Genomic DNA, 25,042 nt, shown 5'->3' with positions numbered 1-25,042 from the left:
TTTTATCAGACCAATTTCAGATTTGGGTTGTAGAAATCTCAGTCATTGCTTATTTCTGTATCTCCATTGAAGTTAAAGATTTAGATTGATGCTTTTCTCTTAGGCGGTGTGTTGGGAAAACCCAGGATGCTAAGTCAGATCCATTGGTGTGGGTTGATCTGTTGGAGACCTCTTTTAGAAGATTTTTTAGCAGTTGATGCACTGTTTTTTCTGATGTTCCCCGTGATCAAAATGAATGCACTCAAGTGTCCAGAGGTTGATCCTTTTCCAGTTCCACATGAATGGTACCAACCTGGTGATGTCCTCATTGGAGGGATGTCTTCACATATCATCTATGCCTTCAGAGAGCATTTATTTTATGAACATCCTTCTCGGGAGCTCTATGGACTTTCAGAGTAAGCAAATCTCATACCTTTCTTCACCTAATGATCATTTCTAGATATCTACATCAGTTTCTTTGACTCACAAGGGTCTCGAAGAAGGCAGATAAAGTCACAAGTCAAACCAAGCATTTCTTGATTTTTTCCCCCTGAGATTTCAGATTTTACGCCTCTATGGAAATGAGGGAGTCTTTATATTATTTTGAAAAAAGTGGTACAAATATGAATTTGAATGTCTAAGGGACACCTAATGTGAGACAGCATATATAGCTCAGGTATAATCAAAACAATCTTTCATGATATCTAAACTTGGTTATTTCATGCAGATATTTTATTATCAGGTTAGGTAATAAGTTTAGTGTTCTGAAAAGCATTGCAAAGCTTTTAATATGTTACCTCCTTGGAAGGCAAAATATTTGAAAGGGAACAATCAAGCTCAGAGAGCAACACACATTTCACAATACTTAGAATATAAATACATAAAGTAGGAATTCATAATATAAGAAGAAAATGTTCAGAAATGATCACTCATCTCCATAAAAGCAATGCAAAAATGGAAAAAACGTTCTTTACAATTAACACATTTCCTCAGAAAAAGGAGGAAATGGAAGAACAAAAATGGTTAAAGAAGATTAAAATAAAGAAGCGGAATAAGTTTAGTTTCCTCTCTATGAAACAGAACACAACATTGTTCTCATTGGCCAATAATAGACAATCTAAAAAGATAAATTACTGTATTGTTTAATGAATGACTTCCATGATACTTTGAAACAGTATAAAGGGAATTTAATCTTTTAAATTCCGATCACAGGTACAAATGGCTATTCTTGGTGATCAATTAATTCATTCACTTTCTAAAACGAAACATTCTTTACTTACAGTCTGATTACAAAATTCTACCAACATCTCCTTTCCTTGGCCTTTGCTGTCAAGGAAATCAATGAGAATCAAGAAATCTTGCCCAATATTACCCTTGGGTTCCGTATTCATGACAGTTACTATGATGCAAGGATGACTTTTCGGACCACGCTGGACCTGCTTTTCAAATCAGATAGATTTATGCCCAACTACAAATGTGGACTTCAGACAGATCTCGTGGCCATTATTGGAGGACTTGGATCAGAAACTTCATCCCATATGGCAGATATTGTAGAGTTCTACAAAATACCACAGGTGGGTCCAGGAATGAGGAAATTTCTCTAGTTCTTAATTAGAATTTTTAAGAATTTATTCTCATGTGTTTGTCTCCACAAAAACATGATTGTAAGGAAATCTCATTCCATACTAAGCAAGACATTGGAAATTGAAGTTAACTTGTACTGGTAAAGACAGATTTCAACTTGCTGGTATTTGATCATCTTCCAATTAGAAAAATAATAACAGAAATTAATTTACTGCATTTTCAACCTTGTGGTACTGGAAACTAATTCATGAAGATGAACAGTTGGAAGAAAATCTAAATCACCTGTTGAATTTTTTTTTTTATTTTTTTTTTTGGTTTTGTTTTAGCTCCCATATGGATCCTTCCCCCCAAAAGAATTTCATATCAGTAAGTTTTCTTCTTTTTATTTTATGGCACCAAATGAACGTCTTGTATACATTGGGTTTATCCAATTGCTTCAACATTTTGGATGGAAATGGGTTGGACTCTTTGCTGTCAAAAATGAGAGTGGAGAACACTTTTTGAAGAAGCTACAGGAGATGCTTTCTCAGCATGGAATCTGTCCAGCCTTCATAAAAAGAATCCCTCCGCAGCTTTCATTGGATGAAATCCATACATTCAATGATGTAATTCAAAGTTTTTATATACATTTCACAGACATGAAAGCAAATGTATTTATTCTCTATGGAGAGTCTTATACACTTCTCTGGATCATTCCTCCCATATTTTTAAGTGATCCTGAAGATAAATTAAACATATCCCTTAGAAAGGTATGGATCACAACAAGTCAGGTGGACTTCATACTAACAGCAAATCTAAAGACTTGGAATCTCCAATTGTTCGATGGGGCCATTTCTTTTCAGATACATTCAGGTGAAGTTCTAGCCTTCAAAGAATTTCTGAAGTCTATAAAACCCTTTTGGAGACAAAGAGATGGATTTCTAAAAGGGTTTTGGGAGCAAGCATTTGACTGTTCCTTGTCTAATTCAGAAAGACCAACAATGGACATGGAAAAATGTACTGGGGAGGAGAATCTGGACAGTCTTCCTGGACCTCTCTTTGAAATGCAAATGACAGGTCATAGTTATAGCATCTATAACGGTATCTATGCTGTGGCTCATTCTTTGCAAGCTTTACTATCAAAAGAATCCAGTCAGAGTAAAACCTTGGTGGATAAAATCCCACTTTTTAAGGTAAAGTTGTCCAAGAAATGTGAAACATTTAGTAGAAAGTGACTTGGATCACAAAAGGAGCTGAAGCATGTTTTCAGACACAATATATCATTCAAATAGCTATGATTAAATTAATCAATCAATGATAAATACATAAGGAAAGTACTATTCTTCTGCATTCATTAAATCCTACCACTGGGTTCCATTCCACTTTCTAACCAAGAGGACGATGTGAAATACTATTGACAGTAATATATTGCCTTTTTCCATGAAAATGGAAAGCAGTGCACTCATTACTGTATATAGTGATACTCTCCATGTTAATTCTTGATTATTGTCCCATCAAGCTGCATACAGAAATTTGCAAAGAAAGGAAAATGTTTTATAGAATGTTTTATCCCACTATACTTTAAACTTCATCTTCTTCTTCCTCCTCCTCCTCCTCTTACTCTTCCTCCTCCTCCTCCTCTTCCTCCTCCTCCTCCTCCTCCTTCTCCTCCTTCTTCCTCTGTAGCTGCACCCATTTCTTCAAAGCATTTCTTTCAACAACTCAGCAGGAGAATCAGTGTCCTTTAATGAGAACATGGAAATTGCAGAAGGATTTGACATCATCAACATGATCACCTTTTCAAACAAATCCATCCAGAGAGTGAAATTTGGAAGATTAGATCCCAATGCTGCAGATGGAAATGAATTGATTATGAATGAAAATTTGATTGCATGGCACAAAGATTTAAACCAGGTATGGGTATTCTTGAATGGGTCAGATTCCTGCATACATTTTCCTAAAAAAATGTATCATGTTCCTCCATTATACCCAGTGAAGAAAAACTTGGTGAATCTCTTTGCAACTTTTAAAAAATGTTATTTATGAGGTATTCCAGTTTCTTCTTCTTATTTTTTTTTAAGAATATGCATTTCAAATGCCTCTAGGCAATTCTTGAATGGCACAAAAGTTTTATTGAAGAATGGACTGCAAGCATGTGGAATGTTTATATTTTGACATCTTCCTTAAACAATGAAAGAAATAGCTTAAATTATCTCCAAGGGATCTCTGCTGGCCAATAAGATGATTAATTGCCTCTATTTTCAAATGATTAAAAACTCGGCAACTAATGGTGCAACATTTTTCATGTTATAAACAGGTTCTTCCAGTTTCTCTGTGCAATCAAAACTGTCATCCTGGATCTTGGAAGAGACAATCTGAAGAGAAAAGCTTTTGCTGTTATGATTGTATGCCGTGTCCACAGGGGAAGATTTCTACCAAGATAGGTCAGTTATGAAATCCTTCAAATTTTGGAGACAATGGCTGCAAACAAATTGTTTTGTCAAAAATTACAATTTTTCTATTTCTTACTAAAGATGATGTTTTTCACGCTCTAAAGCAGGGGTGTCAAGCTCAAGGCCTGTCACGCCCACAGTGACCATGGCCAGCCCGGGCCACACACACACACAAAAGCCTCTGAGTTCAAACACAACCCTGATGCCGCCCTCAATAAAATTGAGTTTAACCCTGCTTCAAAACAAGGAACAAAGGCAATCCCTATAAACCTCAGTTATTAATAAACTCTCATATTTGAAAATACTAAGATACTTCGCAAGATCCCAGCATTCATATATCCAATCTTTTCTCATATGGCATTTTTGCCTCAGAATTCAAAATCCAAGCTATTTTATTTATTTATTTAGCGTATGGCTGGTCACACACAATATTAAAACATTTCATTTTTACATGTTAAAACAATTAAAACATTTTTTTAAAAAACCAGTAAGAAACCTAAGAGGAAAACAGAAATAACATTTCAGAGTTTAATGTTGAGTTTGGAGATCTAGTCAGTAGCTGTCATTGTTATGCAGAGGAAGTCCCTAAAATCTCCTGGATACCTTCTGTTAGAGCATTCCCTCACTATATGTTGGATAGTCTGTCGGGGGCTCCCGCAATCACATTGTGCTGAAGGTGACTTTCCCCATTTATACAAGGAGTCGGCACACACCCCATGAGTCGTTCTAATTCTATTGTATGTCACCCATATGTGTCAGGGTAAATTAAATCCTGGAGGTATGCTATTAGTATTAATATGCTCAGAAATATCTTGGGGGGAATAGCTACTCCACGCTTCCATCCACTTTTGTGTGGTGTTCTGATGATTGGCCAGCAGCTTAAGCACTGTCAAGAGTGGTGGGTTTCTTGACTTTAATCGGCATCTTAAGAGATCAGGAATGTAGCCATGAATGGGTAGAGAGGAATTTAACAGGATCTTACTATACTCCCGAATGAGAGCTTCTTGTCGGCGTAAGTGTGGGGGAAGTATGTGACTAAGAACTGGTAGCCAGTAACTAGGTGTAGATTTTATGCACCCAGTAATTAGCCTCATCGTATGGTTAAGTTGAACATCAATAAGTCCGGTATGTGAGCTGTTTATCCATACAGGTGCGCAGTATTCCGCTGCAGAGTAGCAAAGCCCAAGGGCTGCACATCGAAGTGTTTGGGCTGAAACTCCCCAAATTGTCCCACATAGTTTTTGTAGAATGTTATTTCTGCTGTTAACCTTGGCAGCCATATTCTGAATATGTTTTTAAAAAGACAGAGTCCTGTCTAAGGTGACCCCCAGGTATTTTGGTGTTGCCTCATATGGGAGCAGTTTGTTGTTTAGGTATACATTGAGTTCTCTTTTTCCAATTTGTTGTTAAAGTGAAAACTTGATGTAATTGTTTTACTTACACTTGGGATTAACTTCCATTGGTGGAAGTATGCGCTCAAAGTTGTAAGGTCGGCTGTAAGTACGCCTTCTGTAGCTTCGATGTCCTTATGGCTATATGCTAATGCCAGGTCATCAGCATAAGAGAACTTTGTTGATAGCATGGGTGGTATATTAGAGTAAATAGAGATGGGGCCAGCACGGAGCCCTGAGGGAGTCCGTTATTCAGGTGTCTTTGCTTACTGATTTTGTCACCCACGATGACTTGAAAGGTCCTTGCTGAAAGCATTTTATTTATTAGGCGGCCCATAGTCCTACAGGGGACAGCGTGGAGGAATTTGCTTAATAGGCCCTCCCTCCATACTGTATCGTATGCTGCTGTGAGATCCACAAATACAAGAGATGTTTTCAATTTATTCTGATAGCTGCTTTCAATATGGCTTGAAAGACTAAGGAACTGATCAACACAGCTCCGATAAGATCTAAATCTAAACAATCTTTTCTCATATGACATTTTTGCCTCAGAATTCAAAATCCAAACTATTTATTATCTCACCTGCAGGCCAAAGTATACATAGTGACCAAGGTCAAATTTTGGCCCAACCATCTTTTATATGGTGGTCATCCAAAGCATTGTATGACACTGTAATAGAGAAAATTGAAAACTATCCGCTTAACTATTGTAAAATTGGCTTAAAAAGTGTAATCATCAATATTGAAGAGAGGGAAAAAGAGATAGAGAGGGAGAGGGACTGCAACCCACCTTATTTTCTAAATTTCAGAAATTCTGATTGGAATTTCTGAATTTCTGACAAGGTCATGGCTAAGTAGGATTGGAAGGAATGTCAGTCTTCAAACAATATTATAGAACATATTGGAAAGAAATAGAAAGTAAATGACTTTCTTTTTGATCTTTTTATCCAGATACAGAAGATTGTTTCAAATGTCCTGAGGATCAGTATCCAAGTCAAGAGCAAGATCGATGCCTTAACAAAGCAATGAGTTTCCTGTCCTTTGAAGAACCTTTAGGGATCAGTCTGGCCTCAGCTGCTGTTTCCTTTTCCTTCATGACAATCAGTGTGCTCAGAATTTTTCTTAAGCATAGAGATACCCCCATCGTCAAGGCCAACAACCGGGACCTCACTTACACTCTCCTTATCGCCCTTCTGCTCTGCTTTCTCTCTTCCTTGTTATTCCTTGGTCAGCCAGGGAAAGTAACCTGCCTTCTCCGGCAACCCGCATTCGGCATCATCTTCTCAGTTGCTGTTTCTTGTGTGTTAGCTAAAACTATTACCGTGGTTGTAGCTTTCATAGCTACTAAGCCAGGTTCTTCAATGAGAAAATGGGTGGGGAAAAGATTGGCTCTTTCCATTATCCTTTCTTGTTCTTTTCTTCAAACAGGTCTTTGCATTTTGTGGCTGGCAACATCTCCTCCATTCCCTGAGTTAGACATGAATTCCCTTACAGAAATCATGATTTTGCAATGCAATGAAGGCTCCATCTTTATGTTCTATTGTGTCCTGGCCTATCTGGGCTTCCTGGCTATTGCCAGCTTCATTGTGGCTTTCCTTGCCCGTAATTTACCTGGCAGCTTTAATGAAGCCAAGTTCATCACTTTCAGCATGTTGGTTTTCTGCAGTGTATGGATCTCCTTTGTTCCAACTTATCTGAGTACCAATGGAAAAGCCATGGTAGCTGTGGAGATCTTCTCCATCTTGTCCTCCAGTGCTGGGTTATTGGGATGCATCTTCTTCCCAAAATGCTTCATCATTGTTCTTAAACCAGAACTAAACACTAAGAAAGGACTAATAAAATAAAGTTATTGTATCATAGGCGTGTTATATTTTTTCCAACAATACTGAGTTTAAATGAGATGGCAATATTCAATTAAGAGTTAATTAAATAGGCTTCCGGTTTGGCTTCCGTCGCCACCAGACAGTCTTTTGAGACCGCCAGCCCCGTCGCCCATAAAGAGCCGCCTTTACAGCTGAAAGGCGGCTCGAAAAACTCTGTTTCCTTAAGGAAATGTGAGACAGAGCCGGCGAGGGCAGGTAGAGCCCTCTGCGAAGTCCCCAGAGTTTATTTTTACTCTTGGGGAGGAAGCAGGATGAGGCTCCCTATTTTTGCTCGCTGCTACTCCGGGCTTCGGGAGAACTCTGCGCTTTGTAGAGCTAGGCGATGGGACCAAACCAATTAACGAAAACTAACAGATCATCTGAACAAGTAGGATGAAATCTGGATCTGGGATCCTAAATTGCAAGTATTTCTAACTACCCTAAGACTGATTTTAAAAGTAAAGAAGAGTGAAAGGGGAAAAAAAGAAAGTTTAAAATGGCGACTGGCTGAGGCTTGAGAAGAAAGCCGAAAGCAAAAGTCCTTCCGTTTGAATAGTTTAATATGTTACAAAGTAACTGAAACAATAGCGCTGGCTAGAAGTGAAGAGAAAATTTTTTATTTCATGCTTCTTTCTTCTTAGAGACTTGATATTGATATTGTTTGGAGAGAAGTCTTTTTCTTTAAAGGGGAAAAAAATCTGCTTGTGTGGCAGGATGGCGTTAAAACTGACAAAGCCAGACAACCAAGCTGTGGGGGGGGGGGGCTCCTCCATTTACAAACCACATGAACAAGTTTTGAGCTTGCAGATGCAGAAGAATGGCTTTAAAGACCTAAAGGAATTTGTTTTGGAAGAGATGGCAAGACATGATGAGATTGTGAACCAGAATCTTGAAAAATTTAGGCAGGAAATTAAAGAGTTGGTACAACGAAAGTATGCTAATCTGAAACAACAGATTATAACAGCTTTGGAAACCTTTTCAGAAATAGTTACAAAGATGGATAAAGATACCAACTTAGAATTAGAGTCTAAAATGAAGGCATCTGATGATAAGATTTATAATCTGGACAATAAAATACAAAGAATTGAGAATGATTTAACAATGATTCAAGAAAATAGCTCAGAAGTAGAGTCTAAAATAAAGGAAGCTGGCTACAAGACTTACAATGCAGATAATATAAAACAAAGGATTGAAAATGAAGTCACAATGATGCAATTCAGACTCATGGAATTTGCGGTCAGAATTAGGGGAATACAGGAAAATAAAAGAGAAGATTTGAGAAAGATGTCTGCTGAAGTTCTGGCTGTGATTTTAAAGGTTAGTCCTGAAGAGGTATCCTGTAAGATTGATAAGAGCTACAGAACAAATTCTTGGGTGGCAAAGCAAAGGCAGTTGCCTAGAGATGTGGTGATTTACTTTACTGATAAAGGAATAAGAAACGATATTGTGCAAAAGTCTTTTAACTCCATTCTTGAAATGCATGGAAGGAAGATTTGGATATATAAAGAGCTGCCGTCCAAGATGTTAAAAGATAGAAAGGATTTTGGATTTTTGGTGACTGAGCTAAAGAAACAAAACATCCCATTTAGGTGGGATTCTCCAGTTGGTATAATATTGAGATATCAAGGAGAAAGATATCAACTAAATACTGTTGAAAAAGCGGAAGAATTTTATTACAAGGTTCTTAAAAAGGATTCAACATCTCCATGTATGCCATTAGTGTCAGGAACACACGAAGGGAATAAAGAAAAGCAAAATCAACAAGAGATTGAAACCCAAGCTAAGCAGATGGAGATGGTGGTAATGGAAAAACAACAAGTTACAGAGGCCTTTTTGGACGAGCCGCTTTTGGATTCTCCTTCAGAGGTTATAGTTGGATTACCTATAAATACAAGAGAGGCGGCTTCGGATCTTAATGTGATGTCTTATCAAGTTACAGACCAGCATGGAAATCAATCAGCTGATATACAAGTCCTAGAAAGGCAACCAGGATGGAGATCTAAACCACAAAAAGTTAAGAAAAGAAGAAGCAGGTTCTATAAAATTAAAAATTTTTAGACTAAACAACAGTTTAATGCCAGTTACTTAAGAGACGATTAAATATAATGAAAATATAGCTGAGGCAAAGTATTGGTTTATACTATTTTGAGAAGAATGACAGATCTCTGCAGTGCTGTGCTTTTGGGATGTGGAAGATGGCCTTTAATTGAGTGGATTGGAACTTTCTATTTTGGACTCTTTGACAAATGGATTACGTTTATGTTGAGCTACAAGGCAAGAGAACTATGGGATTGGGGCATGCAGAAGATCTGGTTGTTACCCTAACACGGTGGTTGGAATTAATAATCTAGATGAAAGACATTACAGAAGATACTATATGGAATATAAATATAAAGTCACTCGGGTGGTTTTTTTATATATGAAAACACTTATTATTGATGGGGGCAGATGGTAATTGAAGATACCGAATATACTGTTGGAACTAGAACTTGATGTTACTCTAACATGGGTGATGGAATTAATAATCTAGTTGAAAGACATTATAGAAGATATCATATGGATTACAAGTTTAAAGTCATTTGAGGATTTTATTTATATATGGAAATATTTCTTAGTGGTGTGGGCAGAAGAACAAAGATATTAAAAATATTATGTATGGTAGACCTGTAGGAAAGTGGGTGGAGATAGGTTAGTTTACTGATTGTTTAGTTAAGGAAAAGGGATTTTATGTTCAGATATTAATATACGTAAAAGATTTGAATTAAGAGATATATGTATGGGGGAGGAGGAAATGGGTAGAGTATGAGTTGAAATTGCCAAATTAGGATTTATTATATAATTTTACAGCTGAATGTTGCTCTGAAATGTATAGTATAGGGGGGATATAATAATATTGTTAGAAAGAAATGGTCAGCATATGGGGGGTGGAGTAAAAGGATGGTAAAGCATTATATAATCTGTTATAAATCTGGGTTTTATTTTGGAGAAGCCACAGGGGGAGGGGAGGCGGAGGGGGGGTGAGGGAGGAGGGGGAAAAAGGGGAAAAAATCTGTATTTGAAAAACTTTTTCAATAAAAAAAACCCAAAGAGTTAATTAAATAATTTCTGAGTTTATTTATTCATTTATTTCTTATGGCATATATCGGATGAGCAATGTTTCTCAACCTTGACAGGTTTAAACTGTATGGACTTTGACTCCCAGAATTCCCCAGTCAAAATATAAAACACCAGAACAGTGAATTATTTTGAAAATGCACAATATGAATGATGAATAAAATTATGAGGAAAAATTAAAATATGTATCAGCAGTTATTAGAGTAGCTAAGCCTATGGCCTGGATAGCAATATCCTCAAGGTGATGCAGTTCATGCCGGTAACCAGGGAACCTCCAGTGGGGCATTTCCTCCCAATAAGATGGAAAGCTTCCATGACATTCTCACAGTCACATTTAGTCCCCATTTGGATTTCCAATATTGATACCTGCCATTGTCGGTTTGGATCTGAATGAGTGCTGTCTATTTTTCCCTTGGAAGAACAAAGCCAGAAGGGTATTGAACTGTATCAGATAATAAATGAAATGGAACTGGTTAGAAGTTGCCCATTCCTGGCAATTTACTGTCTCAATATCAAAGTCTATCAATTAATATTAATTAAAGATTAATTGCTGTCCAGGTTTCCATGGTGGATTACAAGATCTGAGTCTGAATATTTGATCATGATAATCCTCATGTATGGGTAATAATCAGATTTGCCTCACATTTTTTTCCACTTCCTTTTTAAAACTGTCTTGTAAGGTGTGTGGATGGTGTGTTAGATAGTACTGGCCATTTGGAAAGCATCAATTTCGTAGCTCCTGCCATTAGCCTCATGGTTTGGATAATGTACTGACCCAGGATGTGGCACAAAGGCAACACAGCCAGAAAATAATTACTCTTTTGGATAGGTGGATGTCCAGTCTTTTCTTAGAAACCTCCAGTGATGAAGCACCTACAACTTCTGAAGGCAAAGCTGTTCCACTGGTTAATTTTCCTCACTGTTAGGAAGTTTCTCCTTAATTCCAGGTTGCTTCTCTCCTTGATTAGTTCCATCCATTGTTTCATGTCTTGCCTTCTGGAGCTTTGGAAAAATAAGTTTGGAAAAATAAATAAGACACCCCCCACACTTCTATGTGGCAGCTTAATAAGCTAAAGAAAATCCTGAAGTGTTGGATAATATTTTTCTCTTAAAATCAGCTGTGAACAATAAAGGGTTCCGACTGATGCCCTAATGAAATCAGGAGCCTCAAGCAAAGTTTCAAAAAAAATCCAGTTGTTTCTTAGGAGGGTCATGTTGGCACGAACCAAGTGAAGCCAACTCTGACTTCACCCAATCTGCGCCTTGCCTCTGACCATGTTTCCTCCTCCCCAAATTTTTGTCATCAGTTAAATTCCCCAACGAAGCAATTTCACAGGTCGTAGAAGTCACTCCCTCTGGTCATTACTGGTTTCTGTGGAGATGGCCTTAACTTTGGCCGGCTAAGATGGGTTTTGTTTAGACTGAGGTGCAAATTCCTCGATGCAGCTGCCATACTCAATCCCCCTGACAACTTTGGAGCAGGTCAGGAAAGCTTTGCAAGTTGACAGAATCAACACTCAAGAAATAAGCTGCAGGCTATCATTTGGTAGGGTAACAATAAAATAAAACAATATTATTTATAACAGAGAAATTCATACCACCATGGTTAACTTCCACCAGTCTGCGGTACAAAATTGGAGAAGAGAAGTAGATCAAACAAAGATCCACTTCCGTTTAAAGGGCAACATTCCATGAGCAGATTTTCATAATCCTGGAGACAAGTCAAGAAATTCTTCAAAGTAGGATTCCAAATTGCATACTTTAAGAGCAATCAGAAGAACCCAAATGTGTCAATATTTATTAGTTTTAATTGCCCATTTCAAAGGAACATTGAAAGGAATAGTTTATGTTCATAAATAAATGGCATTTCCACTTTTCTTAAAAATATACTATTCTCAGGGTTTGTGGACATTCTAAAGTTTTACATGCACATCATAAATAATCAAAAATAATTCCGTGCTCATGATGAGACAACTTAGTTGCAAATCCACACAAATTATTTTAATGTTGCCTTTCCACCCTAAAGGAAATTTGCAATGATAGATGGAAATAAAGTGCCTTAAAAAGTCAATTCCTAAAGTAGAAATTTAGTTTAAATTTTTTTCTCAACAGAGCAGTAACCAAATTCTATCAGCATGTTCATAGGAAATCAGTGGGAATCTCAGATTCTTAACTAACGTCACTCATGGGTTCCATATCTATGACAGCTACTCTGATGGAATGATGAGTTATTGGACCACTTTGGACCTGCTTTTCAGTTCCAATAGATTCCTCCCCAACTATAATTGGGGCACCAAGAAAACCTTTCTGGGTGTCATCGGAGCACTTAGCACTGATGCCTTCTACCACATTGCTGAGATTCTGAGTCTTTATCAGATTTAACAAGTAGGAAGCGAAAATAATATTTCTAACCAATTGGAAGGGTATGTATTAGGAAAAAGGAAATTAGTGATTAATGATCAAGGAAAAATAATGCCTATTTTTAGTGGAGGAGAAAATTCTGAATTGAGTGTCTCCTGAAGCCATGCTCCGTTTTGGAAATATCTCTTGTTTTAATGGGCCCAAAACCTGAAAAAAAGCTCATGACACAGCAACAACATTGCTAAAAAGGCATTAAGAGTTGTTAACCTAATCTTGCGTAGCTTCTTCTCTGGTAATGTTGTACTACTAACTAGAGGATACAAAACATTTGCTAGACCAATTCTTGAATACATCTCATCTGTCTGGAACCTGCATTGCATATTGGACATAAATACAATTGAGGGAGTCCAAAGATATTTTACGAAAAGAGTCCTCCATTCCTCTAACCACAATAAAATACCGTATGCCACCAGACTCCAAATTTTGGGCTTAGACAAATTAGAACTATGCCAACTTCAGTCTGACCTAAGCATAGTACATAAAATTATCTGTCACGAAGTCCTTCCTGTCAATGACTACTTCCGCTTCAGCCACAACAATACATGAGCAAATAATAGATACAAACTCAAGGTAAATTGTTCCAAATTCGATTGCAGAAAATATGACTTCAGTAACAGAGTGGTCAGTGCCTGGAATGCACTACCTGACTCTGTGGTTTCTTCCCCAAACCCCCCAAATTTTAACCTTAAACTGTTTACTGTTGACCTCACCCCTTTTCTAAGAGGTCTGTAAGTGTTGTGGCACACCAACGGCCTGCGCGGATTGTGGCTGATCCTGACAATGAGGAGGCTGATGTGGTGTTGCGCCAGCAGCCTGTGCAGCCGACGCTTGAGTTGGACAGCGAGGAGGCTGAAGAGGATGTGGTGCCAGAGGCAGAGTCCCTTGGGAGTTGGGCGGCATAGAAATGCAACAAAATAAATAAATAAATAAGACTCAGCCAGGGCCTTCAGAACCTCCAGAGGAGAAGAGAGTGAAGAGAGTGAAGTGGAGGAGCATCCTGGCTTGGAGGGCGGGTTGTGGTGGGCATAAAGGTGAAAGATGCTGCAAAATCTCCATTCCCACCCCACTCCAGGTGAAGGATACTGCAAAATCTCCATTCCCACCCCACTCTGGGGCCAGCCAGAGGTGGCATTTGCCAGTTCTCCATACTGCTCAAAATTTCTGCTACCGGTTCTCCAGAACCTGTCAGAACCTACTGGATTTCACCCCTCAATACCACTCTCTGTAAGACTTGTATAATATTTTGACACAAGTTGAAAGAAAAACACCCTAAACTCACATTCGGTTCTTAGTGAAATTTTACATCTATGTGATGATTTTTCACAGTAATCTTCTTCACGTTTTTCATGACATCCCATCTACAATAAGTACGATCTCTATAAGGCCCTCTATTTTTCAAAATCGCTGGGGTTTTTTTGGGGGTTTTTTTTTTTTTTTTTTTTTTTTTGGTTTTTTCACACTGATACACCCAGTTAACATTGTAATCTCTACTTGATTCTATAAGTGGCTGGGAAATCCTGCAATGGTTAATGAAAATTGAAGCATTAATTTTTTTCTAAGCAAAAATTCTTCAGTTCCATGCTAAGCTAAATAATAGCTATTGCACATCTTCTTTATTATGAAGTAAATAATTAACTTTTCCTTGAAGAGTCCAAATTACTATAATGGGTTTATCTGGTTAAAGCTCCAGAGATTTTCAGGAAAGCAGTGAAACTAGAATGCATGGCTGAAAGATGCTGTAAATGAACTCTGGTTCCATGAAGAGCTTGAGGTGGTGGGAAGAGTCAAACAGGGCTATTGAGTTTGTTTCCTCCAGCATCAGTTCTTTCTTTTATCAGACCAATTTCAAATTTGGGTTGTAGAAATCTCAGTCATTCCTTATTTCTGTATCTCCATTGAAGTTAAAGATTTAGATTGATGCTTTTCTCTTAGGTGGCGTGTTGGGAAAACCCAGGATGCTAAGTCAGATCCATTGGTGTGGGTTGATCTGTTGGAGACCTCTTTTAGAAGATTTTTTAGCAGTTGATGCACTGTTCTTTCTGATGTTCCCCGTGATCAAAATGAATGCACTCAAGTGTCCAGAGGTTGATCCTTTTCCAGTTCCACATGAATGGTACCAACCTGGTGATGTCCTCATTGGAGGGATGGCTTCACATATGATCTATGCCTTCAGAGAGCATTTATTTTATGAACATCCTTCTCGGGAGCTCTATGAACTTTCAGAGTAAGCAAATCTCATACCTTTCTTCACCTAATGATCGTTTCTAGATATCTACATCAGTTTCTTTGACTCACAAGGGTCTCAAAGAAGGCAGATAAAGTCACAAGCCAAACCAAGCATTTCTTGATTTTTTCCCCCTGAGATTTCAGATTTTATGCCTCTATGGAAATGAGGGAGTCTTTATATTATTTTGAAAAAAGTGGTACAAATATGAATTTGAATATCTAAGGGACACCTAGATTACTAATGTGAGACAGCATATTTAGCTCAGGTATAATCAAAACAATCATTCTTGCTATCTAAGCTTGGTTATTTCATGCAGATATTTTATTATCAGGTTAGGTAATAACTTTAGTGTTCAGAAGAGCATTGCAAAGCTTTTAATATGTTACCTACTTGGAAGGCAAAATATTTGAAACGGAACAATCAAGCTCAGAGAGCACCACACATTTCACAATACTTAGAATATAAATAGATAAAGTAGGAATTCATAATATAAGAAGAAAATGTTCAGAAATGATCACTCATCTCCATAAAAGCAATGCAAAAATGGAAAAACGTTCTTTACAATTAACACATTTCCTCAGAAAAAGGAGGAAATGGAAGAACAAAAATGGTTAAAGAAGATTAAAATAAAGAAGCGGAATAAGTTTAGTTTCCTCTCTATGAAACAGAACACAACATTGTTCTCATTGGCCAATAATAGACAATCTAAAAAGATAAATTACTGTATTGTTTAATGAATGACTTCCATGATACTTTGAAACAGTATAAAGGGAATTTAATCTTTTAAATTCCGATCACAGGTACAAATGGCTATTCTTGGTGATCAATTAATTCATTCACTTTCTAAAACGAAACATTCTTTACTTACAGTCTGATTACAAAATTCTACCAACATCTCCTTTCCTTGGCCTTTGCTGTCAAGGAAATCAATGAGAATCAAGAAATCTTGCCCAATATTACCCTTGGGTTCCATATTCACGACAGTTACTATGATGCAAGGATGACTTTTCGGACTACCCTGGACCTGCTCTTCAAATCAAATAGATTTCTGCCCAACTACAAATGTGGACTTCAGACAGATCTCATGGCCATTATTGGAGGACTTGGATCAGAAACTTCATCCCATATGGCAGATATTGTAGAGTTCTACAAAATACCACAGGTGGGTCCAGGAATGAGGACATTTCTCTAGTTCTTAATTAGAATTCTTAAGAATTTATTCTCATGTGTTTGTCTCCACAACAACATGATTGTAAGGAAATCTCATTCCATACTAAGCAAGACATTGAAAATTAAAGTTAACTTGTACTGGTAAAGACAGATTTCAACTTGCTGGTATTTGATCATCTTCCAATTAGAATAATAATAATAATAATAATAATAATAATAATAATAATAATAATTTGTTTTCTTTTAGCTCCCATATGGATCCTTCCCCCCAAAAGAATTTCATATCAGTAAGTTTTCTTCTTTTTATTTTATGGCACCAAATGAACGTCTTGTATACATTGGGTTTATCCAATTGCTTCAACATTTCGGATGGAAATGGGTTGGACTCTTTGCTGTCAAAAATGAAAGTGGAGAACACTTTTTGAAGAAGCTACAGGAGATGCTTTCTCGGCATGGAATCTGTCCAGCCTTCATACAAAGAATCCCTCCGCAGCTTTCATTGGATGAAGTCCATACATCCATACATGTAATTCAAAGTTTTTATATACATTTCACAGACATGAAAGCAAACGTATTTATTCTCTATGGAGAGTCTTATACACTTCTCTGGATCATTCCTCCCATATTTTTAAGTGATCCTGAAGATAAATTAAACATATCCCTTAGAAAGGTATGGATCACAACAAGTCAAGTGGACTTCATACTAACAGCAAATCTAAAGACTTGGAATCTCCAATTGTTTGATGGGGCCATTTCTTTTCAGATACATTCAGGTGAAGTTCTAGCCTTCAAAGAATTTCTGAAGTCTATAAAACCCTTTTGGAGACAAAGAGATGGATTTCTAAAAGGGTTTTGGGAGCAAGCATTTGACTGTTCCTTGTCTAATTCAGAAAGACCAACAATGGACATGGAAAAATGTACTGGAGAGGAGAATCTGGACAGTCTTCCTGGACCTCTCTTTGAAATGCAAATGACAGGTCATAGTTATAGCATCTATAATGGTATCTATGCTGTGGCTCATTCTTTGCAAGCCTTACTATCAAAAGAATCCAGTCAGAGTAAAACCTTGGTGGATAAAATCCCAGAACCTCAAAATCTACCACCTTTTAAGGTAAAGTTGTCCAAGAAATGTGAAACATTTACTAGAAAGTGACTTGGATCACAAAATGAGCTGAAGCATGTTTTCAGACACAATATATCATTAAAATAGCTATCATTAAATCAATCAATCAATGATAAATACGTAAGGAAAGTACTATTCTTCTGCATTCATTAAATCCTACCACTGGGTTCCATTCCACTTTCTAACCAAGAGGACAATGTGAAATACTATTGACAGTAATATATTGCCTTTTTATATCCATGAAAATGGAAAGCAGTGCACTCATTACTGTATATAATGATACTCTCCATGTTAATTCTTGATTATTGTCCCATCAAGCTGCATACAGAAATTTGCAAAGAAAGGAAAATGTTTTATAGAATGTTTTATCCCACTATATTTTAAACTTCATCTTCCTCCTCCTCCTCCTCCTCCTCCTCCTCCTCCTCCTCCTCCTCCTCCTCCTCCTCCTCTACCTCCTCCTCCTCCTTCTTCCTCTGTAGCTGCACCCATTTCTTCAAAGCATTTCTTTCAATAACTCAGCAGGAGAATCAGTGTCCTTTAATGAGAACATGGAAATTGCAGAAGGATTTGACATCATCAACATGATCACCTTTTCAAACAAATCCATCCAGAGAGTGAAAGTTGGAAGATTAGATCCCAATGCTGCAGATGGAAATGAATTGATTATGAATGAAAATTTGATTGCATGGCACAAAGATTTTAACCAGGTATGGGTATTCTTGAATGGGTCAGATTCCTGCATACATTTTCCTAAAAAAATGTATCATGTTCCTCCATTATACCCAATGAGGAAAAACTTGGTGAATCTTTTTGCAAACTTTTTAAAAATGTTATTTATGAGATCCTCCAGTTTCTTATTCTTTTTCAAGAATATGCATTTCAAATGCCTCTAGGCAATTCTTGAATGGCACAAAAGTTTTAATGAAGTATGGACTGCAAGCATGTGGAATGTTTATATTTTGACATCTTCCTTAAACAGTGAAAGAAATAGCTTAAATTATCTCCAAGGGATCTCTGCTGGCCAATAAGATGATTAATTGCCTCTATTTTCAAATGATTAAAAACTCGGCAACTAATGGTGCAACATTTTTCATGTTATAAACAGGTTCTTCCAGTTTCTCTGTGCAATCAAAACTGTCATCCTGGATCTTGGAAGAGACAATCTGAAGAGAAAAGCTTTTGCTGCTATGATTGTATGCCGTGTCCACAGGGGAAGATTTCTATCAAGATAGGTCAGTTATGAAATCCTTCAAATTTTGGAGACAATGGCTGCAAACAAATTGTTTTGTCAAAAATTACAATTTTTCTATTTCTTACTAAAGATGATGTTTTTCACGCTCTAAAGCAGGGGTGTCAAGCTCAAGGCCTGTCACGCCCACAGTGACCATGGCCACCCCGGGCCACACACACACACAAAAGCCTCTGAGTTCAAACACAACCCTGATGCGGCCCTCAATAAAATTGAGTTTAACCCTGCTTCAAAACAAGGAACAAAGCAATCCCTATAAACCTCAGTTATTAATAATCTCTCATATTTGAGAATACTAAGATACTTCACAAGATCCCAGCATTCATATATCCAATCTTTTCTCATATGACATTTTTGCCTCAGAATTCAAAATCCAAACTATTTTATTTATTTATTTAGCGTATGGCTGGTCACACACAATATTAAAACACTTCATTTTTACAGGTTAAAACAATTAAAACAATTTTTTAAAAAAGCAGTAAGAAACCTAAGAGGAAAACAGAAATAACATTTCAAAGTTTAATGTTGAGTTTGGAGATCTAGTCAGTAGCTGTCATTGTTATGCAGAGGAAGTCCCTAAAATCTCCTGGATACCTTCTGTTAGAGCATTCCCTCACTATATGTTGGATAGTCTGTCGGGGGCTCCTGCAATCACATTGTGCTGAAGGTGACTTTCCCCATTTATACAAGGAGTCGGCACACACCCCATGAGTCGTTCTAATTCTATTGTATGTCACCCATATGTGTTGGGGTAAATTAAATCCTGGAGGTATACTATTAGGATTAATATGCTCAGAAATATCTTGGGGGGAATAGCTACTCCACGCTTCCATCCACTTTTCCATTGAAGAGTTGGGGCTGAAGCTCCCGAAATTGTTCCACATAGTTTTTGTAGAATGTTATTTCTGCTGTTAACCTTGGCAGCCATATTCTGAATATGTTTTATAAAAAGACAGAGTCCTGTCTAAGGTGACCCCCAGGTATTTTGGTGTTGCCTCATATGGAAGCAGTTTGTTGTTTAGGTATACATTGAGTTCTCTTTTTGCCAATTTGTTGTTAAGGTGAAAACATGATGTAACTGTTTTATTTACACTTGGGATTAACCTCCATTGGTGGAAGTATGCGCTCAAAGTTGTAAGGTCGGCTGTAAGTACGCCTTCTGTAGCTTCGATGTCCTTGTGGCTATATGCTAATGCCAGGTCATCAGCATAAGAGAACTTTGTTGATAGCATGGGTGGTATATTAGAGTAAATAGAGATGGGGCCAGCATGGAGCCCTGAGGGAGTCCGTTATTCAGGTGTCTTTGCTTACTGATTTTGTCACCCACGATGACTTGAAAGGTCCTTGCTGAAAGCATTTTATTTATTAGGCGGCCCATAGTCCTACAGGGGACAGCGTGGAGGAATTTGCTTAATAGGCCCTCCCTCCATACTGTATCGTATGCTGCTGTGAGATCCACAAATACAAGAGATGTTTTCAATTTATTCTGATAGCTGCTTTCAATATGGCTTGAAAGACTAAGGACCTGATCAACACAGCTCCGATAAGATCTAAATCTAAACAATCTTTTCTCATATGACATTTTTGCCTCAGAATTCAAAATCCAAACTATTTATTATCTCACCTGCAGGCCAAAGTATACATAGTGACCAAGGTCAAATTTTGGCCCAACCATCTTTTATATGGTGGTCATCCAAAGTATTGTATGACACTGTAATAGAGAAAATTGAAAACTATCCGCTTAACTATTGTAAAATTGACTTAAAAAGTGTAATCATCAATATTGGAGAGAGGGAAAGAGAGATAGAGAGGGAGAGAGACTGCAACCCACCTTATTTTCTAAATTTCAGAAATTCTGATTGGAATTTCTGAATTTCTGACAAGGTCATGGCTAAGTAGGATTGGAAGGAATGTCAGTCTTCAATATTATAGAACATATTGGAAAGAAATAGAAAGTAAATGACTTTCTTTTTGATCTTTTTATCCAGATACAGAAGATTGTTTCAAATGTCCTGAGGATCAGTATCCAAGTCAAGAGCAAGATCGATGCCTTAACAAAACAATGAGTTTCCTGTCCTTTGAAGAACCTTTAGGGATCAGTCTGGCCTCAGCTGCTGTCTCCTTTTCCTTCATGACAATCAGTGTGCTCAGAATTTTCCTTAAGCATAGAGATACCCCCATCGTCAAGGCCAACAACCGGGACCTCACTTACACTCTCCTTATCGCCCTTCTGCTCTGCTTTCTCTCTTCCTTGTTATTCCTTGGTCAGCCAGGGAAAGTAACCTGCCTTCTCCGGCAACCAGCATTCGGCATCATCTTCTCAGTTGCTGTTTCTTGTGTGTTAGCTAAAACTATTACCGTGGTTGTAGCTTTCATAGCTACTAAGCCAGGTTCTTCAATGAGAAAATGGGTGGGGAAAAGATTGGCTCTTTCCATTATCCTTTCTTGTTCTTTTCTTCAAACAGGTCTTTGCATTTTGTGGCTGGCAACATCTCCTCCATTCCCTGAGTTAGACATGAATTCCCTTACAGAAATCATGATTTTGCAATGCAATGAAGGCTCCATCTTCATGTTCTATTGTGTCCTGGCCTATCTGGGCTTCCTGGCTATTGCCAGCTTCATTGTGGCTTTCCTTGCCCGTAATTTACCTGGCAGCTTTAATGAAGCCAAGTTCATCACTTTCAGCATGTTGGTTTTCTGCAGTGTATGGATCTCCTTTGTTCCAACTTATCTGAGTACCAATGGAAAAGCCATGGTAGCTGTGGAGATCTTCTCCATCTTGTCCTCCAGTGCTGGGTTATTGGGATGCATCTTCTTCCCAAAATGCTTCATCATTGTTCTTAAACCAGAACTAAACACTAAGAAAGGACTAATAAAATAAAGTTATTGTATCATAGGCGTGTTATATTTTTTCCAACAATACTGAGTTTAAATGAGATGGCAATATTCAATTAAGAGTTAATTAAATAGGCTTCCGGTTTGGCTTCCGTCGCCACCAGACAGTCTTTTGAGACCGCCAGCCCCGTCACCCATAAAGAGCCGCCTTTACAGCTGAAAGACGGCTCGAAAAACTCTGTTTCCTTAAGGAAATGTGAGACAGAGCCGGCGAGGGCAGGTAGAGCCCTCTGCGAAGTCCCCAGAGTTTATTTTTACTCTTGGGGAGGAAGCAGGATGAGGCTCCCTATTTTTGCTCGCTGCTGCTCCGGGCTTTGGGAGAACTCTGCGCTTTGTAGAGCTAGGCGATGGGACCAAACCAATTAACGAAAACTAACAGATCATCTGAACAAGTAGGATGAAATCTGGATCTGGGATCCTAAATTGCAAGTATTTCTAACTACCCTAAGACTGATTTTAAAAGTAAAGAATAGTGAAAAGGGGAAAAAAGAAAGTTTAAAATGGCGACTGGCTGAGACTTGAGAAGAAAGCCGAAAGCAAAAGTCCTTCCGTTTGAATAGTTTAATATGTTACAAAGTAACTGAAACAATAGCGCTGGCTAGAAGTGAAGAGAAAATTTTTTATTTCATGCTTCCTTCTTCTTAGAGACTTGATATTGATATTGTTTGGAGAGAAGTCTTTTTCTTTAAAGGGGAAACAAAACCTGCTTGTGTGGCAGGATGGCGTTAAAACTGACAAAGCCAGACAACCAAGCTGTGGGGGGGGGGGCTCCTCCATTTACAAACCACATGAACAAGTTTTGAGCTTGCAGATGCAGAAGAATGGCTTTAAAGACCTAAAGGAATTTGTTTTGGAAGAGATGGCAAGACATGATGAGATTGTGAACCAGAATCTTGAAAAATTTAGGCAGGAAATTAAAGAGTTGGTACAACGAAAGTATGCTAATCTGAAACAACAGATTATAACAGCTTTGGAAACCTTTTCAGAAATAGTTACAAAGATGGATAAAGATACCAACTTAGAATTAGAGTCTAAAATGAAGGCATCTGATGATAAGATTTATAATCTGGACAATAAAATACAAAGAATTGAGAATGATTTAACAATGATTCAAGAAAATAGCTCAGAAGTAGAGTCTAAAATAAAGGAAGCTGGCTACAAGACTTACAATGCAGATAATATAAAACAAAGGATTGAAAATGAAGTCACAATGATGCAATTCAGACTCATGGAATTTGCGGTCAGAATTAGGGGAATACAGGAAAATAAAAGAGAAGATTTGAGAAAGATGTCTGCTGAAGTTCTGGCTGTGATTTTAAAGGTTAGTCCTGAAGAGGTATCCTGTAAGATTGATAAGAGCTACAGAACAAATTCTTGGGTGGCAAAGCAAAGGCAGTTGCCTAGAGATGTGGTGATTTACTTTACTGATAAAGGAATAAGAAACGATATTCTGCAAAAGTCTTTTAACTCCATTCTTGAAATGCATGGAAGGAAGATTTGGATATATAAAGAGCTGCCGTCCAAGATGTTAAAAGATAGAAAGGATTTTGGATTTTTGGTGACTGAGCTAAAGAAACAAAACATCCCATTTAGGTGGGATTCTCCAGTTGGTATAATATTGAGATATCAAGGAGAAAGATATCAACTAAATACTGTTGAAAAAGCGGAAGAATTTTATTACAAGGTTCTTAAAAAGGATTCAACATCTCCATGTATGCCATTAGTGTCAGGAACACATGAGGGGAATAAAGAAAAGCAAAATCAACAAGAGATTGAAACCCAAGCTAAGCAGATGGAGATGGTGGTAATGGAAAAACAACAAGTTACAGAGGCCTTTTTGGACGAGCCACTTTTGGATTCTCCTTCAGAGGTTATAGTTGGATTACCTATAAATACAAGAGAGGCGGCTTCGGATCTTAATGTGATGTCTTATCAAGTTACAGACCAGCATGGAAATCAATCAGCTGATATACAAGTCCTAGAAAGGCAACCAGGATGGAGATCTAAACCACAAAAAGTTAAGAAAAGAAGAAGCAGGTTCTATAAAATTAAAAATTTTTAGACTAAACAACAGTTTAATGCCAGTTACTTAAGAGACGATTAAATATAATGAAAATATAGCTGAGGCAAAGTATTGGTTTATACTATTTTGAGAAGAATGACAGATCTCTGCAGTGCTGTGCTTTTGGGATGTGGAAGATGGCCTTTAATTGAGTGGATTGGAACTTTCTATTTTGGACTCTTTGACAAATGGATTACGTTTATGTTGAGCTACAAGGCAAGAGAACTATGGGATTGGGGCATGCAGAAGATCTGGTTGTTACCCTAACACGGTGGTTGGAATTAATAATCTAGATAAAAGACATTACAGAAGATACTATATGGAATATAAATATAAAGTCACTCGGGTGGTTTTTTATATATGAAAACACTTATTATTGATGGGGGCAGATGGTAATTGAAGATACCGAATATACTGTTGGAACTAGAACTTGATGTTACTCTAACATAGGTGATGGAATTAATAATCTAGTTGAAAGACATTATAGAAGATATCATATGGATTACAAGTTTAAAGTCATTTGAGGATTTTATTTATATATGGAAATATTTCTTAGTGGTGTGGGCAGAAGAACAAAGATATTAAAAATATTATGTATGGTAGACCTGTAGGAAAGTGGGTGGAGATAGGTTAGTTTACTGATTGTTTAGTTAAGGAAAAGGGATTTTATGTTCAGATATTAATATACGTAAAAGATTTGAATTAAGAGATATATGTATGGGGGAGGAGGAAATGGGTAGAGTATGAGTTGAAATTGCCAAATTAGGATTTATTATATAATTTTACAGCTGAATGTTGCTCTGAAATGTATAGTATAGGGGGGATATAATAATATTGTTAGAAAGAAATGGTCAGCATATGGGGGGTGGAGTAAAAGGATGGTAAAGCATTATATAATCTGTTATAAATCTGGGTTTTATTTTGGAGAAGCCACAGGGGGAGGGGAGGCAGAGGGGGGGTGAGGGAGGAGGGGGGAAAAGGGGAAAAAATCTGTATTTGAAAAACTTTTTCAATAAAAAAAACCCAAAGAGTTAATTAAATAATTTCTCAGTTTATTTATTCATTTATTTCTTATGGCATATATCGGATGAGCAATGTTTCTCAACCTTGACAGGTTTAAACTGTATGGACTTTGACTCCCAGAATTCCCCAGTCAAAATATAAAACACCAGAACAGTGAATTATTTTGAAAATGCACAATATGAATGATGAATAAAATTATGAGAAAAAATTAAAATATGTATCAGCAGTTATTAGAGTAGCTAAGCCTATGGCCTGGATAGCAATATCCTCAAGGTGATGCAGTTCATGCCGGTAACCAGGGAACCTCCAGTGGGGCATTTCCTCCCAATAAGATGGAAAGCTTCCATGACATTCTCACAGTCACATTTAGTCCCCATTTGGATTTCCAATATTGATACCTGCCATTGTCGGTTTGGATCTGAATGAGTGCTGTCTATTTTTCCCTTGGAAGAACAAAGCCAGAAGGGTATTGAACTGTATCAGATAATAAATGAAATGGAACTGGTT

The 25,042-nt window shown here is 37.4% G+C and overlaps 3 protein-coding genes across 3 annotated transcripts; all 3 read left to right on the top strand.

Annotated features, from left to right (window-relative positions):
- Nucleotides 1-21: 21 nt before the first annotated feature.
- Nucleotides 22-7,355, top strand: LOC132711887 (vomeronasal type-2 receptor 26-like). The gene is made up of 5 exons (XM_087891744.1): nucleotides 22-395; nucleotides 1,262-1,553; nucleotides 3,229-3,456; nucleotides 3,860-3,986; nucleotides 6,338-7,355. The coding sequence occupies exons 1-5, from the start codon at nucleotides 127-129 to the stop codon at nucleotides 7,228-7,230; spliced, it is 1,809 nt and encodes a 602-aa protein (XP_087747870.1). The 5' UTR covers nucleotides 22-126; the 3' UTR covers nucleotides 7,231-7,355.
- On the top strand, nucleotides 1,862-3,044 carry LOC148113709 (vomeronasal type-2 receptor 26-like). The gene has a single exon (XM_087891742.1). The coding sequence runs from the start codon at nucleotides 1,953-1,955 to the stop codon at nucleotides 2,775-2,777; it is 825 nt and encodes a 274-aa protein (XP_087747868.1). The 5' UTR covers nucleotides 1,862-1,952; the 3' UTR covers nucleotides 2,778-3,044.
- A 7,084-nt stretch (nucleotides 7,356-14,439) lies between the features above and the next one.
- Nucleotides 14,440-21,519, top strand: LOC148113708 (vomeronasal type-2 receptor 26-like). Its single transcript, XM_087891740.1, has 5 exons — nucleotides 14,440-15,007; nucleotides 15,881-16,172; nucleotides 17,786-18,013; nucleotides 18,412-18,538; nucleotides 20,544-21,519. Exons 1-5 carry the CDS (start codon nucleotides 14,739-14,741, stop codon nucleotides 21,434-21,436), a joined length of 1,809 nt encoding a protein of 602 aa, XP_087747866.1. The 5' UTR covers nucleotides 14,440-14,738; the 3' UTR covers nucleotides 21,437-21,519.
- Nucleotides 21,520-25,042: the final 3,523 nt, after the last annotated feature.

The sequence above is a fragment of the Pantherophis guttatus genome, chromosome 4, assembly GCF_059756535.1.
Source record: "Pantherophis guttatus breed Tessera chromosome 4, ASM5975653v1, whole genome shotgun sequence".
Lineage (NCBI taxonomy): Eukaryota > Metazoa > Chordata > Lepidosauria > Squamata > Colubridae > Pantherophis > Pantherophis guttatus.
This window is presented reverse-complemented; position numbering and strand designations above follow the sequence as displayed.

What these genes read in the sequence shown, in the direction of transcription:
- LOC132711887 (XM_087891744.1), top strand. Translation starts at nt 127, where the DNA reads ATGCTAAGTCAGATCCATTGGTGTGGGTTGATCTGTTGGAGACCTCTT. An exon ending in GGCACAAAGATTTAAACCAG is followed by an intron (nt 3,457 to 3,859) that starts GTATGGGTATTC and finishes TGTTATAAACAG; the next exon opens with GTTCTTCCAGTTTCTCTGTG. An exon ending in GAAGATTTCTACCAAGATAG is followed by an intron (nt 3,987 to 6,337) that starts GTCAGTTATGAA and finishes CTTTTTATCCAG; the next exon opens with ATACAGAAGATTGTTTCAAA.
- LOC148113709 (XM_087891742.1), top strand. Translation starts at nt 1,953, where the DNA reads ATGGCACCAAATGAACGTCTTGTATACATTGGGTTTATCCAATTGCTT.
- LOC148113708 (XM_087891740.1), top strand. Translation starts at nt 14,739, where the DNA reads ATGCTAAGTCAGATCCATTGGTGTGGGTTGATCTGTTGGAGACCTCTT. An exon ending in GAGCTCTATGAACTTTCAGA is followed by an intron (nt 15,008 to 15,880) that starts GTAAGCAAATCT and finishes CTTTACTTACAG; the next exon opens with TCTGATTACAAAATTCTACC. An exon ending in AGTTCTACAAAATACCACAG is followed by an intron (nt 16,173 to 17,785) that starts GTGGGTCCAGGA and finishes CTTCCTCTGTAG; the next exon opens with CTGCACCCATTTCTTCAAAG.